Genomic DNA, 17076 nt, shown 5'->3' with positions numbered 1-17076 from the left:
AGTCAAAAATGGGATGTGAGGCTCTTAAGGCGGGGTGAAGGCAAGGATCCATGGGTGGAGGTCAGTGGAATTGGGTTCTCAACAGGAGGTCAAAGAGGATAAGTATGTACTTGACTTTGACATATGGATGGACAGAGGAGAGGACAGATACCTGACACTGGGGGAACTTTAGAAGTCTGTTTAAAAAAGTGAAAGCGGGGAAGGAAACAGTGCTGAGAGTAATGTCACTGTTGTCAACGCAGGACCAAGAGGAAGCAAAAACACATCAGACGTTTCACCATGAGACTAAAAGTGATCTATAACAAGCAATACGTCTGTCAATGTTCATTAGTAAGACAGCTACCACAGAAATAGGATTTGAATTGTGTCCTCATCAAATGGACAATTAGTAAAGCAAAACTGAATAACTCTGCAGCAAATAGTTTTTGAGAGTTAAACCATTATTAAAGAACACTTGATGATTTCAGCGGTTCCACCCCCAATGTTTCACTGACTCAGTTTTGGACAACTTCTGTAATGAAATAAAACCTGACCAACACAAGTCTATTTTGCTCACCATTTAATATTTATTAAGTGTCTTATATACTGTATACATTAAACAACAAACTAATATATTTATAAATGTTATCAAACAAAAAGAGGAATACACATTCAGTAACAAAAACAAACAATCGGTATAGAATGGTCCGGGGTTTTCAGAAAAGCCCAAAAAACTGGAACAGGAATCCATTTGAATTCCTTCTTGCACTGCTCCCTTATCTAAATGTGGCATATCTACTGCATGTATGTAAGGAATAGTGTGCAACCATTAGGAAAATCTGAACTGAAATGGAATATTAGCATATTAGCACAAATGTGTTTTCTGTTAACATTTGTGTTTACATTGTAACCGATAAAATTGATTTTTGTGTTGAACACTGAGTCCATTATTCCTCATTCTTCAGAATTAAAAGGTGAGACTGTGTTCCCACCCAGAAGCCTGGCAGCATTTTCTCACTGAATGTGCCATTGATGTGCTGCAGAAGTTTCACCTCCTTCGCTCCTGTGCTTTCCTCTCCCTCCGTCACTTCTTCCACAGCGTAAAAGTTGAGGATTCCAGCAGGCTGGTCAAGGTAGACCCCAATTGTGGAGGATTTTGGGATATCCATGATCTCTTTGCTCTGACCGTTGTGCCAAGCATGATAACTGGAGCCACTCCAGCCCAAACCCCAGGATTCCTCATTCTCTCCAAATCCACACGGACCATCTGTGTTCCTCCGTCCAGCCCGCTCATAGGCCACTCCGACCACAACCCATCCAGAAAACTCCACCTCCCAGTACCCTCGAAAGCCCAGGACTCCCTCCTTGCACAGAACCTGTACGAAGATGACACAAGATTTGATTTATAGCCTCAGACACCGAGAAGAATTTGGAACAGCCTGACTTTGTCTGTGTTGCAATGCCAAGATTTTTGGCATTGGAATGATTTAAAACAAACACCAAGACAGTCGCCTGGATGGCTTTACAGCTTTATGGCTAGATCAAAAGTGACTAACCCTTGCACTCTCTAATTTTATCACTGAGGATAATAGATGACACACAAAACAAAAATAATGCACAGCACCAATCTATAGCAGCTTAACTTGTGATGACATTAGGACTAAATGAAATACCTGTGGGGCATACTCATATCTCTCTGGGCGATCTAAGACTGGACAAGTGACATCATCGGTTTTACGAGCTACTTTTGCACCTCCTTCTGTTATCCACAGAGTCTTATTTGCTGTCTTGTCATCGAGGGAAAGGTTATGCCAGTCTAAAAGAGTAAAAGAGTAAAAAGAAACAATTTTCAAACTTTTTTTTCATGATTAAGTATGTAACAATATATCTCATTATTAATTATTTGCAAGTTATTTTTACATTTGACAAGGTCCGCTCTGCATTTAGGCTCTGGGATGTTCGGATCATAAGGGGGGGTTTTCTCTAAGGGTTGACACAAAGTGAAGGTCAGAGGAATCAAATGGTGTGACGAACAAGCTAAAGACTGCAATATGCATTCATGAAATAGCTACAAACATCAAGACCTGGTAATAGTTGTTAAGGTCATTTTACCTGCTTCTGTGTTTCCAGATTTGGACTTTTTGCCTATAAGTAAAAAAAAAACTGTTGATACAACATACCAAAATATAACAGAGCATACAGAGCAAGCACATAGATATACTATATGCAACAGTGTGTGTTAGGTGATGAAGTGGGCTTCAGAAAACGAGGTATATTTGGAAAACCATCTGCCTCTGTCAGATCATCACCACATACTTCCTGGAGCCAATGGCCGATTCATGCCAAGAGGTTGGAATTACCAAGACACCTCACATGTTGCTGCATTGGCTCCAGTCACACACTCTATTAGCGTGACAGGACATCGGAGCATGGACAAGCACACACTTTAGTGGGTGAGGATGCAATCAAGCATCAGCTTCAATATATCTGAAAAGTTAGAGCTAGGTTTTATTTAGAGGTAGTCATTTAAAATCTGAAAAATGACTTTGATGTTGGTTCCCAAATAAACACTGATGTCTTTGTATGATTCACACAGCTAGCTTTGCCTTGTAATTTCAGTAACTAATACTATAGTATCAAATTGCTGATCCCAAAGCATTAAGATGTCAATGTCAGTGGATGTTAAGTAATGTGTTTTCATCCCCCCAAAATAAGCTCCATATGTCCCAACAGTTTTAACCCATCTTCCATCATAAGAGGGTAGAACCTGTCAAAGGCAAAGGCCTAGGACACATTGTTTAGTTTACAGAGGTACAAGATCAACGGGAGGCTACATTCTTGTACCATGTGTCTCCTAAATCTACTTGTCATCATTAGCACATTTTTTCAATACAAATCCTGCACAAATGAGCTGATATTTATCTGACAGAGAATGTTAAGCCATCTGTCTGGATTTAGAACAAGGAGATGAAAATAACCACTTTGTCTAGACTCATTACAACCTGATACCACAAAGCTTTTTAGCTGCAGGAAGCCTCTCCAGAGGCCTGTGTAAAGGAGGCCTGTTATTTGCCATAAGAAAAACAACACTACAAATAATTAATTTAGTTAAATATCAAACAGACATTGAAAATAATTTGTTAAAAGACAAATCAGTTAATAACACAATTATCATTTAAAATTCTGTATCACACATGTATTTTCAAATAAAACATTTCAAAAAGGAAAATCAAATCCAGGAACAGGCTTTCGAACATACAAACAAGCACAACCCTCAGAAAGAAAGATAATTTCCCTTTTTGCACAAACTGCTTAGTTGTAGATGCATGCAGACATTTACTTCTCCTTAAAAATGGCAATCCAACTGTTATAATGTTATACAATTAACATTACCTTTGACAGACTTGGTGGAGTCAGAAATAATTCTGTTGGTAGTGGGCATCTTGGTTTGTTTAACCTTTTCTCAGTCTGATGCTACTTGCTATCTCAAGTGTGATGAATGGCTGTCGGCTGTACAGTGAGAGACTATACAGTCTTATATACCTTATAGACAGGATGGAGGTTTAGGGGCTGCTGGTAAGGACACGTGTGGGACAGAACAGTTGCCAATAGGACCAGGGGGTGGACAGTCGCTTGTCATTGGAGCGCAGGATATATGTTTTTTCCTTAAAAAGGTGTGGTAGATGCTTGGATGTATGTTAAGGCGCCTCCTAGAAGTGTACAGACCCCGCCTACTCTTGTAGATGACGACCACAGACATGTTCACATTGCATGCATGGTATATGGGATTGATATTTGTCAAACAGACACACTGCCCCCTCCACACGCATGACCGTACACATGCAGGTGCACAGACACACTATGCAGCTGCAGAGACCAGAGCAGAAGGCCAACAGGTGCAAACACAACATGTGAGTACTTCTGACTTTTCACAAAAATACAACATATAACCAATTGTTCATATGTTATTTTCACCAAAAGGTCTAAACATGTTTTTTTTTCTTCTCAAGCATCAAAAACTTTGTTTGGTTTAGTTTGCAGCACTAGCTTTCGAATAGGGAATAGCTGATTATAGTAAGAGCATCAGCGGGCTGACAACACAAAGGAAGCAGTAATGTTACTTCATGATTTATGTAACACCATGACATGACAGCCTCACACATGTCTTTAACAGAGACTTTTTAAAGAACTTGTCTATATGTACTGCTGATAAAATGGCTCATAAACAGGACATTTACACGGTAGTTCAAAAAGACTGAATGAAGCCCATATTATCTTAAATACTAAAACAGCAGAGAGTCTGAAGGTTGTTCACTTTATCGTATTAGGCTTAGTTACGCTCTTGACCTGTATTAGCACATCCAGCAGTTACCATCACAAACCTCCACACACATGGCTTGAGGAGAGAGACAAAGCTATGTATCTGCTCGTAAACCCTCTCCTGTGATGTGCCCCGCACTGCAGGTGGTTGCACTGAGGTGTTTATGGTGAGGGCACGGTGCCAAAGGCCCAGTCAAGGCTGTGCTGTCCTTCTAGTGTTCCTGCCAACCACAGTTGACTGACTACGGCACGGACTGCAGGGGAACTGACATACTAAACGGGACATACCAGGAATTAGGTGCTGGAACGAGAACAGAACTCCCTAAGGGATTTATTAAAATTAAAAGAGGTTACCCCTCTTTGGATGGAATGGCTCTGCATGACTAAATTGTTTGAATTCCCTTTCGATGTATTGGAAGTCATTAAGTCATTAAGTCAACTAAAAGATGTAGGCCTATTTTTTTCAGAGAAGTAACATGAGTGTTCTGTGCAAAATGACAAGCCTGCACTTCTGTCTCCACTGGAAAGTGAGACACGGCGCCCGGAACAAATGCACTGAGAAGTGCCTCACACCTGTGTTTTATATCAGGCCGCATGTGTACAAGAGGGGTACTGTAAGGTAAAAGATCAATGTTTTCTTCAATATACAGAGAACACAATCAAAAGCATGCTTTCAGTTTAAATATATTTCATAGAATTACAACTAAATTGTATTTAGCCACCTATGAGCAGTTAAGCCCTGTAGATCCTGTCTTATGTAACACTACTGTCCTGTATGTTAGAACCAGATGCCTGTAAACAGATCGATTTCCAAGATGTGCATTTGATTACAAAGAGATGACAGGATAATTATGAACACAAAGTGCTGTGATACGGGTCAAGAGGTCAAGCATGGGTGCACATCCTGCTTTGGCAAGCACCACAGCACGCCCATTACTGAGCTCATTATCTTAACATACCTTACCTAAAACTTCTCATACGCAGCCCCCAGGGCCTCCCAAACCTTTATTGCACTCTTTCATTGGTGTATATAAAGAAACCATTGGCATCATTGCTGTAGTATTTGCTGACAGACGTGAACATTTTGAAACGCTCAACGGAGCGACAAGCAATAAATATGCCAACCAGCTCTCCCAATCAGAGAATCATGCCTGCCACGAGACGCAATGGTAAGACCAAAGGCTTTTCTTTAGGAAAACTACCCACACTTTGATCATTTTAATACTCAGTGTTTAGTAATATTTATTTTATTGCAACAAAGTGCATTTAATTCAAGGTAAAGTGTAATGTGATTTTTTTTAGGATCAAAGTCTCAAGATGCTGCTTCACCAGCAGGTAAGATTTAAGTGTGGAAAACATCAATCCAAATTGTCTAAAAACAATGTGTTTTTTTTTTTTCAGAAAATATTCCAGACTATGATCCCAACATGCCAGAGCCCACATGTAGAGCGGAACTACTAAAACGTAAAACATAGCATTCCGCTGGTTGCTCTATGTTCACTTGCATGTATAATTTAACATTATGTTACTCTTTTGCTGTTGTTTTTTTATTAAAGACTGGATAAACATTTCTCTCAACGCTAAAACGGCAAATAAGTTACTGTGGGTGGCAGATGACACAGCTACAGTGTCGCGCAAGACTGATGACCTTACTTGCCCCGTTTTGGAGACGCCAGACAGATATGAGCATGTTCCACAGGCAGGTTTTAAACAGCAATAAACCATCTAGTTAAAACAAAGGAAATGACTTAAAGATATCTTACCTTCTTCGTTTTTAGATTTTGTGCCAAGAAGGCATCGAAGGCTTCCGAGCGTACTGGGAGGTGAAGTGTTCCGGCTGGGTTGTGGTGGGAGTCACATACGAAGGAGCAGCAAGGCGGGGATGCGGAGGACCCTGCGGTCTGGGGGAAAATGAGGATTCTTGGTGTCTGGGCTGGGGTGGGTCTCACTATCAAGTTTGGTTTAATGGAGTTAGCCAAGAAATATGGGACATGCCTTATGCAGCAGTACTTGGTGTTTATCTGGACCATCCGGCAGGAATTCTGAACTTCTATGGAGTCCAAGATGTGGTCCAGGCAGAAGATAATAGTGTGACAAAGGAGGTGCTCTTGCTATACCAAATTAAGGGCTCTTTTAGGGGAAAAATGTTCCCAGGCTTCTGGGTGGGTCAGAATTCATCTTGTGTCATGTTAAAGAAAGAGTAGTAGATACAAAGCCTGAAATTTAAAGCTCCAACATTTCCAAAACTTATCTTTGTGTACACAATTATATCATTGTATTGAATGTTGAAAGTATTTTAAGCATTTTGTAATGCTCTCTGAAATCTGTTGCCGTTATGTTTTTGCCAAAATACTAACTTTCATTTCACTTGCATTACGCTAAAATATTTTTAGAAAGTTATTTTTAGGGCAATAGATCTGTGAGGACACTTATGCAACTTTATGAAAATATGTATTTCATTGTGATTGTGGTAATTATTATTAAGAAAGGGCATGCATAAATACTAATCAAGTAAGTAAGTTAACGTACTCTTACTAAAAGCTAGATATTCATTGTATAAATTTTCATTATAATAATAGTTTAGTACAATAATAATAGTCTAATAGTTTAGGTGAAACATACAGTACAAGGTCTTCAAACTGTAGCAGACAAAGAAATGGTGCTGTGAAATTGAACAGTTTAGTCGCTTAAGCTGTAAATCAGGTTTACAGCACTGGAGGGCCATCAATCTGAGGGTGCTATGAGAAGCATCTACCTTAGGTTCAGCTGTTGTGGATCTTTCATTCTTCACCTCGGCCTGTTAGTGCTCGCAGTTCGAGCCAGAGGATTACGTTGACATGAGAGCGTGTCCTGAGAAGTAATAAACAAGATCACATGTGAGTGTACAAATGAGGCAAATAAGACAGACTGTTGAGAGGGGCTGCTGACACAACAGTGACAGTTATAATATTTGCACCATAATCAAGACAAAAACTACATTTAAAGCATTACAGGTCAAACAGTTCAAATGTTGTTTAGAAGTGCATTGTATTAAGCATCTTTGCTTAAGTAATCCAAATATGAAGAATAAATTAAAACATTGCAATTGAATGTATGGTGTAATATGTGCTATGATGAATATAATATGAAGCGTAACATTGGTGTGGTAACAATTTCTACTCTGCAATGCCAGTGTTTCTCCCTAGCCTACGCCATCCTACTATACTGGTGGAACGTCAATGGCTGTGTGAATGAACTGTTTGTCTTTGTCTCCCTCTTGTGGCTATCAATGTGCTAAACTTTCAACAAATACACATAGCCCTGCTGTTAATAAAGACATTGGTCTGAACCACTGACTTAGGGCTAACAGAATGTTCACACCGTTGACTGTACATACAGTATAAGGTTCATAGTTATCATAATTTGGACCTGGTTTGAGCCTAGTTTATGTTCCGATGTGGACTTGGTGGTTGGTGGTGGTGTGGTCATGTTCTAGTCCTGGTCTAGTCTAGTGCAGGTTTAGCTACGGGTTTAGTCCCAATTTTGATGTGATCTTTTGGCAAGTGTGAACCAGTTATTTTAATAGATCCATGGAACCAGATCTAATTTCCATGGTGTGTGAACACAAACCAAATAAGCATATTTGCTCCACTAGTTGTACGCAAGTAGCTAACGTTCAGATGAACTTCATATCTTCATATAGAGCCATGTAGGCCTAGTCCTTTTGTTTTAAGTCTGTGACATTATTTGATCTACTTTTTGATCTACTCTCATGAGTCATATATATATATATATATATATATATATATATATATATATATATATATCACTTAGATTAAATTATTTTCAGTTTCAGTCAAAATAGGGTGGTGAAAAAATGAGTACACCACAAAGCAAAAACTACTACATCTAGTACTTTGTATGGCATCCATTATTTTTAAAGACATCTTCAAGTCTTCTTGGCATGGAATGAACAAGTTGGCAACATTTGGCAACATCAGTCTTCTTCCATTCTTCAACAATGACCTCTTTCACAGACTGGATGTTTGATGGAGAGCGATACTCAACGTGTCTCTTCAGAATTCCCAAGATGTTCAATTGGGTTCAGATCAGGTGACATACTTGGCCATGGAATCGCTCACCCTGTTCCTTTTCAGAAAGCCAGCAGTGGTCTTAGATGTATGCTTAGGGTTGTTGTCATGCTGGAAATGTGCACAAAGACCAATGGCACAAACTGATGAAAGCATCTTCATTTTCAGTAGAGAACAATACATTTCTGAATTCATGCTGCCATCAATGAAATGCAGCTCCCCATCACCAGCAGCACTCATGCAACCTCACATAAGGACCACCCCCTCACCCCCTCCATATTTCACTGTAGGCACCATGCATTTTTCTTTGTATTCCTCCCCTTTTTAACGCCATACAGTTTTGAAGCCATCAGTTCCAAAAAGATTGCTCTTGGTCTCATCACCCCAGAATATAGAGCCCCAGTAGCCTTCATCTTTGTCAGCATGGGCCCTGGCAAACTCTAGATGGACTTTTTTGTGATTGGGCTTTAGGAGCAGCTTCTTTCAAGGATGACACCCATGCATGCATACCTCAGATTTTCTTCAACCCTTCTCATCAGAAAATGCTCCTGTCAAGGTGTTAACTTCTGTGGCCGACCTGGACGTCTCTGTTAGATGGTTGCAGTTCCATCTTTCTTAGATTTTTTAACCACTTTTGCAACAGTATTCTTACTAATAAGCATAGGTGGGACCATGTTGTTGTTTTGCAAGTCTCAAGTAAGTCTCAAGTCTTTCACCTCAAGTCTGAATCAAGTCCCAAGTCAAAGACAGGCAAGTCTAATTTGAGTCTCAATCACTGGCCCATAAGTCCAAGTCAATTCCAAGTGGTCTGCTTTGAGCGTCAAGTCATTTCAAGTCTTTAAACCAAAGTACTTAGATTTTTGCAATTTATATTAATTTTAAATGAAATTGTACTTAAAAAGTCATGGTATATTTATATTTGAGTATTTATATTATAGTTATAGAAATGTTAATGTTTCCTTTTTTAAATGTCTGGTCATGCGTCTGAAATGGAAGGATCATGTTCTATGTAGTTTCCCCTGTTTTACTGTACAGTCCCTGAGAAAAGTCTTGTCGCTTATCCATTTTGTAGAAACAAAAGCTTATAACCTGACTTTAAATTAATCGATTGGTTTTAGAAATGTCTCATATGAAGCTAAAACCCTCCCAAATTATGCTCAATATACTAAAATAAATTTGCTTCACTGAAGAAAGATTGATCATTTAATGAACACAGAAAGGTCAGATTTTGGCAAGACAAAAGTCTTGTCGCCTTGTCATATGATGCACCCAATCCTAGATTACAGCTTCACCTGTGATCAGTTACTGATCAATTAATTAGTGGGTGTGTATAAAAAGAACCCCAGCACACCACACCTTCACATCAACTGCAACTTGAGCTCTGACAACATGCCTAAGATCCACCCTGAGACCAAAGCGTTAATTATCAAGAGGCTGAAGACCAGATCCACTGCTGAGGTGGCTGACACCTTCAATGTGTCTCAGCGTCAAGTACAAAGAATAAGAAAAAGATCTGAAATGACTGGAGATGTTTTTGACAAGCCCAGGTCCGGCAGACCCCACAAGACAACTGCTGGAGGACCGTTTGTTGATTCGAAAATCCAAGGCAAGCCCCTTTTCCACTGCAGCAGACTCCACCAGGCCTGGTCACCTCAAGTCCCTGTGTCAACCAGAACAGTTTATAGAATTCTGTCTCGAAATAGCCTCCATGGTCGAATCAGTGCACAGAAACCAGCACTAAAGAAAAGGCAATTAAAAAAACGTGTGGCATTTGCCAAAGCCCACAGCCTGCTAAAAGGATGGACACTGGAAAAGTGGCAGAAGGTGGATTTCTCAGATGAATTACATCACAGCCACCACAAATATTGCAGGAGACCTACTGGAGCCCGCATGGATCCAAGATTCACCCAGAAAACAGTTAAGTTTGGTGGCAGAAAAATCATGGTCTGGGGTTACATCCAGTATGGGGGTGTGCGAGACATTTGCAGGGTGGAAGGCAAATATCAATAACCTAAAATATCAAGAAGTATTAGCTACCTCTTACATTCCCAACCATAAAAGGGGTCAAATTTTGCAGCAGGATGGTGCTCCATCACATACTTCTATCTCTACATCAAGTTTCTCAAGGCGAAGAAGATCAAGGTGCTCCAGGACTGGCCAGCCCAGTCACCAGACATGAACATCATTTAGCATGTCTGGGGTAGAATGAAAGAGGAAGCATGGAAGGCAAAACCAAAGAATCTTGATGAACTCTGGGAGGCATGTAAGACTTTCTTTGCTACTCCTGATGACTTCATCAACAAATTGTATGAATCATTGTTGAACCGCGTGGATGCAGTCCTTCAAGCTCATGGAAGTCATACAAGATATTAAATATGGATCTCACAGCACCACTACTTAATTCACTGACGTTATGCAACATATTTTTGTATTTGAAGTAAATTATTTGTTCAATTTTCTGTAAGTGACAAAACTTTTGTCTTGCCAAAATCTGACCTTTCTGTGTTCATTAAATGATCATCTTTCTTCAGTGAAATTTATTATATATTATTATATATTCTATTATATTATTATACAAATTTATTTTAGTATATTGAGCATAATTTGGGAGGGTTTTAGCTTTCATATGAGACATTTCTAAAACCAATCGATTAATTTAAAGTCAGGTAATAAGCTTTTGTTTCTACAAAATGGATAAGTGACAAGACTTTTGTCAGGGACTGTATATTACTGTATTGTACTGTATCTTACTGTAGTGTAGTACATTTTATGATCCTGCGCTGCCTACGCCAGGGACTGAACCAAGACTAAACCAGGACTAACCCGGGACTGATTCCAGGACTGAAAAGGAGGACTAATCCACGACTTAACTTGGACTAAAACAGGACTAAACCAGGACTAAACCAGAACTGAAACAGGACTCACCGTCAGGACGGGCTCAGTGGTGACTGCAAGAGAAAGGACCGGCTCAGCTCCGCACCTCACGGAGGTAAGCGTGGTAGTTTCCCGATCGCGCTTTGCCGACAAACTGCTCGCGTTTTCTCTCTTCCAAGATTAGTCCTGGTTTAGACCTGGTTTAATCCTGACCCACCCGTGTGTAATTACTACCCACCTATAATACACAATACCTGTTCATACGTTGTAAAAAAAAAAATAAATAAAAATAAAGCATGAAAAAAAAAAAGCACATGGTGGCCCTAGGTCCCATTGACTTACACTGCGCACTGTCGCTCCTGTCTCTCTGTAACTGCTTCAGTTAGCCTTGTCATTTTTGTCTTAAAATGTTCGTATTAACCTGCTCTACATAATCCCGGTGTTTTTATTTCGCTATTTTGTCAGTTTATTCATTATATAGAGCCTGGTTCCAAATTCACCTTTATACCATGGATCTATTAGCTCTATACCCATTAGCATCGCCAGCTTCATTTGACTGGAGATGAACGATATGGGTGACGTCACACTCACTTAGAGTGCACTCACACTTTGGGTGCACTCACACTTTGGGTGCACTCACACCGTGCCCAAGCACAGCTAGCCCGTAAAGCGCGGTAAGTTTGCCCAGTGTGAGCTTTGGCCTGGTTGGAGGACAACAGTGAAACAGTGAATAACAGTGAAAGAACTCTGCTGCAAAACACATGGCAAATCCGCGCTTACCTTCAATAAGTACTAGCTTGATTCATCAGCCGGATTCGCTGGAGAGAAATGAAATTGAGCGGAGGCGCTAGGTGGCGCCAGCCTGGCTAAATAAGTGTAACGGAGTCAAAAGCTTTGCAGCCTGCCGTGGCCCTGTTCGGTTGTGCACGTGCTTGTTCAAAGTCTTTCTTTGTCCACTTCTTGTCAGTCTACTCTCACATGTCTCCTGCAGAAAGAGCCGCTTGGAGCCAGACCGTCTTGCACAGTCCTGTCTTGGATCATGTGAGTGTCTTGTAGGATTTCAGCAGATTTTCAGGCTCTCCGTGGGGTTAGGCCATGGGCTAGGCTAGTTGTGTCGATCAGGTATGAATGTATGTCCAGCTGCTGAAGTTTGAGAGTTTTCTTCTCATCATTTATGCACTCACCGGCATTTAACGCATATGGATAATTAAGACGCGTTCCATTCACTAATGTTAATTTATTATCGTAAGTATTTTATCACACGGCATAAACTTTTTGTGCGCGCTGACACCATCGCTAGCTATAGCGTTGTAACTTCATGTTAACCGCGCAGACAGCAGCACTTTTTGCACTTAGGCTGCGTGCGGATCTGCTCTCATCTGCACCACAGAACTATATTCAGATCTTATTATAGATTATTATTATAGATCCATTCTCTCCACACCCTTCCAAGTAGCTCGCCAAAGGATTTCGTAATTCTACATATTGTGCTGAATGACTCAAATTTGATAAACTACCATTTTAAATGTATCATTCTGATGCCTAACTTTGTATACTAATAAATTGATAAAGGTTTGTGTTTTATAGGGACCTAACTGTTCCCAGTCTAAAGATTTCCTATGCTCAATTTCTTTTTCCGCTAAAATTAGTAGCTCTTTGGCATTTTATTTTTTGGAAAAGTAGCTCACCAGAAGAAAAAGGTTGGAGACCCCTGGTTTAGGCATGGATTTCCCGCCATCTGTGGCATTATCATGTAACATGACACCTGCTCAGGTTTAGTCACTTCTAAGGGTCTAGTCTATGGCTGTCATCTTTTGCCTTTTTAATCCAGATGCAGATTTATGTTTGGTATTTCCGATTGTTTCTTTTTTATAGCTAAGTAAGAAAATGGAATGTCTGTGAGTGATGATGGTGGTCAGAGGGGCCGATGGCATAGATTTGCAGCCTCGCTTCAGTCAGATTGCCTCAGGGCAGCTGTGGCTCCTGCAGTAACTTGCCACCACTGAGTGTGGAGTGAATGAACAAAGCACTTTGGCTTTGAAAAGCGCTATATAAATGTAATTAATTAATTAATAACCACACACTGTAAGTATGCTTACTTTCTTTCAATTTGTACTACTGGGCCAAGTTCAACATCAGCAAGACTTTCAGAGAGAGATGCATTACAGAGCCATAACACTTTAAAAAGTCATGGAAGACAAATTTTAGGTCTGTATCACAATGCAGAAGTTGCAATGATAGAAATACTTGAATTTGCTGTAAAAAGGCCTATATCACTTAAATCACTTCAGCAGGATTCCTGAGGGCCAACAAAAATCAGTCTGAGGGCTGCATTTGGCATAGTTTGGACACCCTGGTGTGCAGCACCGTGATACTATACTCTACCTACATAAATCACACTCCATTGCAGAGAGAGGTTTCATCAGACATATTTGTCAAATGTGTGCACAGAGCACACACATATTTAAGGCCACAGGCCAGGAAGAAGGAGCAGAGCGACCGCTGGAAATGACTGGCAGCCCTGACCGCACACGTGAAGTCTGCTGCAGCTCTGTGAACAGATGAGCCGCTCGTCTTCCCAGTGCGTTGCTCCATTCTGCTTTGTTTTATCACAGGCCGCAAAGAGAAGTCAAGTCTTGTTTTTACCCACTGTCCCAAAAGTTCCTTCAGCACATGATGCTATGGTAAAGCTCCACTAACATCAACTAAACCTTTCCCGTGACCATTTCAAAATAAAACCATCTGCAATGAAGAGCTACTGAAATGACCTTATTGTGAAAATGTTTAAAAATGACAATGCACTAATGCCCAGATGCACAAAACACAAAAAGCTTTCCAGTCTAGAGCATTTTATTTGTTATAATATATTGAACATTACGTTTAACTGAAAGAGCCTCATCTACTATGTTTTATTTAAACCAGAGATAGCAGAAATAGTGATTTTAATATAGTTTAAAGAGAGAAAAATGCAGCGTTCCATTGCAACTTTTGGAAATATGGCTAGTGAAATCAAGAATTTAAGTCCTCAAAAATCATATAAATTAGAGGGACTGTATAATAATGTTATATACAGTCTATGGAATCATTAACATTCTATATATAACCTTTCAGGTGGAGGTTTCGCCACCTAATCTATAATTGTCTCCATGGAAATGTTATTTTGCGTGTCATGATGCCTCTTATGGTGTTAATTATATCTAGCCTACTTCCATAGAGAGGTTCCAAGTATCAATCAATCAAGATCAATTTAATGCCATATTGTGAAACATTATAGATAATAACATTTCCAAAAGGTGGCAGACTCCTCACCAGAACAGCTACATAGCCTACTGGTGGACACAAATCTGTCAATATTCAGATATATGCCAAATTAACCCTTTTTGCATTCTTGAGACCTTTGAAAATGTCATAATATTTTGTCTTTGTAGAGGTATGCTATATTTACCACATTTGTGATCTGAAATGGTGCTGAGATGTGCGCTTTACAGTCATGCTCTGTATCTCTAAAAAATCAAGACTCCAGCTTTTAGGGACACACACTAATGGACAATTAGATTAGAACAATTAGAAACATTTTTTTTTAACTTAATTTATTAAATACCTTTTGTAAAGAACAAATTGCATTAGACCATTATAATATATTTTAATTTTAATATTTTAATCCAAAACCTTATGGATCTTTTGTTCTATTCATGCAATTTCATTTTCTGTGTATGTGTTAATATTGTATTATTCTATTAGGCCTGTGGTCCCAAAGCACTGGCCTGTATCAACGTGTCTATCTGCTCTACTTGGGGCTATATTTTACTTGGTGCCACACACACACCAAGACACAGACAATATATGAGGTATTATATTTGTATTTTGTATCAAATCTGACATATTTTCTCATTACCCAGCTGGGCAGCCCTAATGATCTGAGCTCCCAGAAAAAAGTAAATCTGAAGTAGTAGCTTTACTATGAAAGGCTATTTTAAGGCCGAGTGAAAATGCCTGCAGTTTAAAACGGTTCAGATTTAAACAAACATTATTGAATCTTGCCACACGAGGGAGCTATTGTACTTCTCATGAACAGACCACACCGCGGGCCTCGCTTCAAAAGCGTTGGTTCAGCAGTTTTATTCTTAAATACCATACCTTATCTGATCTTAGAAGCTAAGCTGGATTGGGCCCGGTTAGTACTTGGATAGGAGACCACTGAGAATACCAGGTGCCACAGTGGGGCAGCTGTTGCTGTGTCCTTAGGCAAGACACACCAATCTTGCCTCTATATGAATGTGATGTGCTAATGAAAGATTGGGGGTGGTCAACCTCCCCCAGAGCAGCTGACTCCAAAGCCAACCGTGGAATGAATGAATTATGTACAAAATTGTAATGTGATTTTTGAGCATTGTGCTTAGTGCTTAGGCTAATTATTATTATTATAGCAGTGAAACAGGCCTGTTCAAGGCACATTTGTGGCTGAATATGGCATTTTAGACTTAACTATTTCAATAGCTCAGAAGACTAATTAGACTAAACTCATTCAGTGATTCCCAAACTTTTCACACTAAGAACCATTTTGTTTTTAAAAATGTTAATGTTTGCACATAAAAATGTATTTCAACAAGGAACACCAGTTTGAAATCTTTTGAAAAGATTGGCCCACTTCTTAATTGGGCTTTTAGTCCAGTTATACTACTATATGCTGAAGACAGTAAATGCACTGAAGACAGTAGATGCTCTGAGGAAGGTTATATGCCGAAAGGCATTAGTATTTACTTGTGTGTTGTAACCTAATAAGAAAAACCTATGCGAGTTTGTCATGATATATATATAATTTTTATTAACTGAAGATTTGCTACCCTAAACTGTTTTTACTTTTAGGTTTAGGACTCAATATCTGAGGATGCACGAACTTTACTCTTGAAAAACTTACCACTTACTTTTATTTGGCCCCAAACCCAGCGTATAACAGGACTATTACAGGTTAAGGCCATCCCATTTTTGAAATAGGACACTATGCTATACTATGCTATAGTTTCAAACACCTTCTCAACGACTTGTTAGTCTAGTCTAAGGCCAAAGGAGAACAGAAATGTAGAGAAACTGACTTCAAGCACACTAGAACTGCAAATGGAGCTGTGTTCTACCTTTTTTATTTCACACCTTTTCGTAGCTTGCGTAAACCACTAGGTGTACCTGTACCTCAGTTTGAGAACCAGTGAAGTCATAAATGCAGCTTTGAACAGTAATCTAAAACATAAATGAGCATAATAGAATATTTAGTGCACAAGTCTTATTTTTTGTGCTTGCTGTACTTCGCACACAGCTATATAATTGGTGTAAAAGTAACCAGATGTTGCAGTGTAAACACTGAGCTGGGTTTCCTGTTTAAATTACACATTTAGAGTGTGTACTGTGTTCCTGTCCATGCACTTAAAACTAATATACTACTACTAATAATAATAATTAACTAATTATAATAATAGACTAATGTATTGTCTTTGTTTCAGCAGATTTTCTTCTTCAGGGAAAATAAAAGCCCTCACATTTTACCATCACATACAAATTTGCTGCTTTACTGCTGATTCTATTAGGTTTGTCAAAAGTATTGAAAATCTGATACTAATCGGTACTAAAACTAATACTGAAACTAGATACTCATCTGAGCAAGTATCAATACTAAAAATATTAGTACTAAATTTGAGCTTTCCTGCAGTTTTAGTATGCGTTTGAGTTTTATCAGAGCTAGTTTAAGACCTCATGGTAACAAAGAAAGTACTATTATTTTATGTTGAAAATTACATTCTATCACCAAAAAAGTAGCATTTTTTATCTTCATTGTGGTATC

The 17076-nt window shown here is 39.3% G+C and overlaps 1 protein-coding gene across 1 annotated transcript; it reads right to left on the bottom strand.

Annotated features, from left to right (window-relative positions):
- Nucleotides 1-558: 558 nt before the first annotated feature.
- LOC110159736 (stonustoxin subunit beta-like) lies at nucleotides 559-6153 on the bottom strand (the record flags this gene model as incomplete). The annotated part of the gene is made up of 5 exons (XM_020924346.2): nucleotides 559-1355; nucleotides 1653-1795; nucleotides 1900-1962; nucleotides 2092-2124; nucleotides 6063-6153. Coding segments are annotated over 5 exons (759 nt in total), but the record flags the coding sequence as incomplete, so codon positions are not given.
- Between the last annotated feature and the right edge of the window lie 10923 nt (nucleotides 6154-17076).

The sequence above is a fragment of the Boleophthalmus pectinirostris genome, unplaced genomic scaffold (assembly GCF_026225935.1).
Source record: "Boleophthalmus pectinirostris isolate CB_2022bp ecotype Guang Dong unplaced genomic scaffold, ASM2622593v1 HiC_scaffold_14, whole genome shotgun sequence".
Classification (NCBI taxonomy): domain Eukaryota; kingdom Metazoa; phylum Chordata; class Actinopteri; order Gobiiformes; family Gobiidae; genus Boleophthalmus; species Boleophthalmus pectinirostris.
This window is presented reverse-complemented; position numbering and strand designations above follow the sequence as displayed.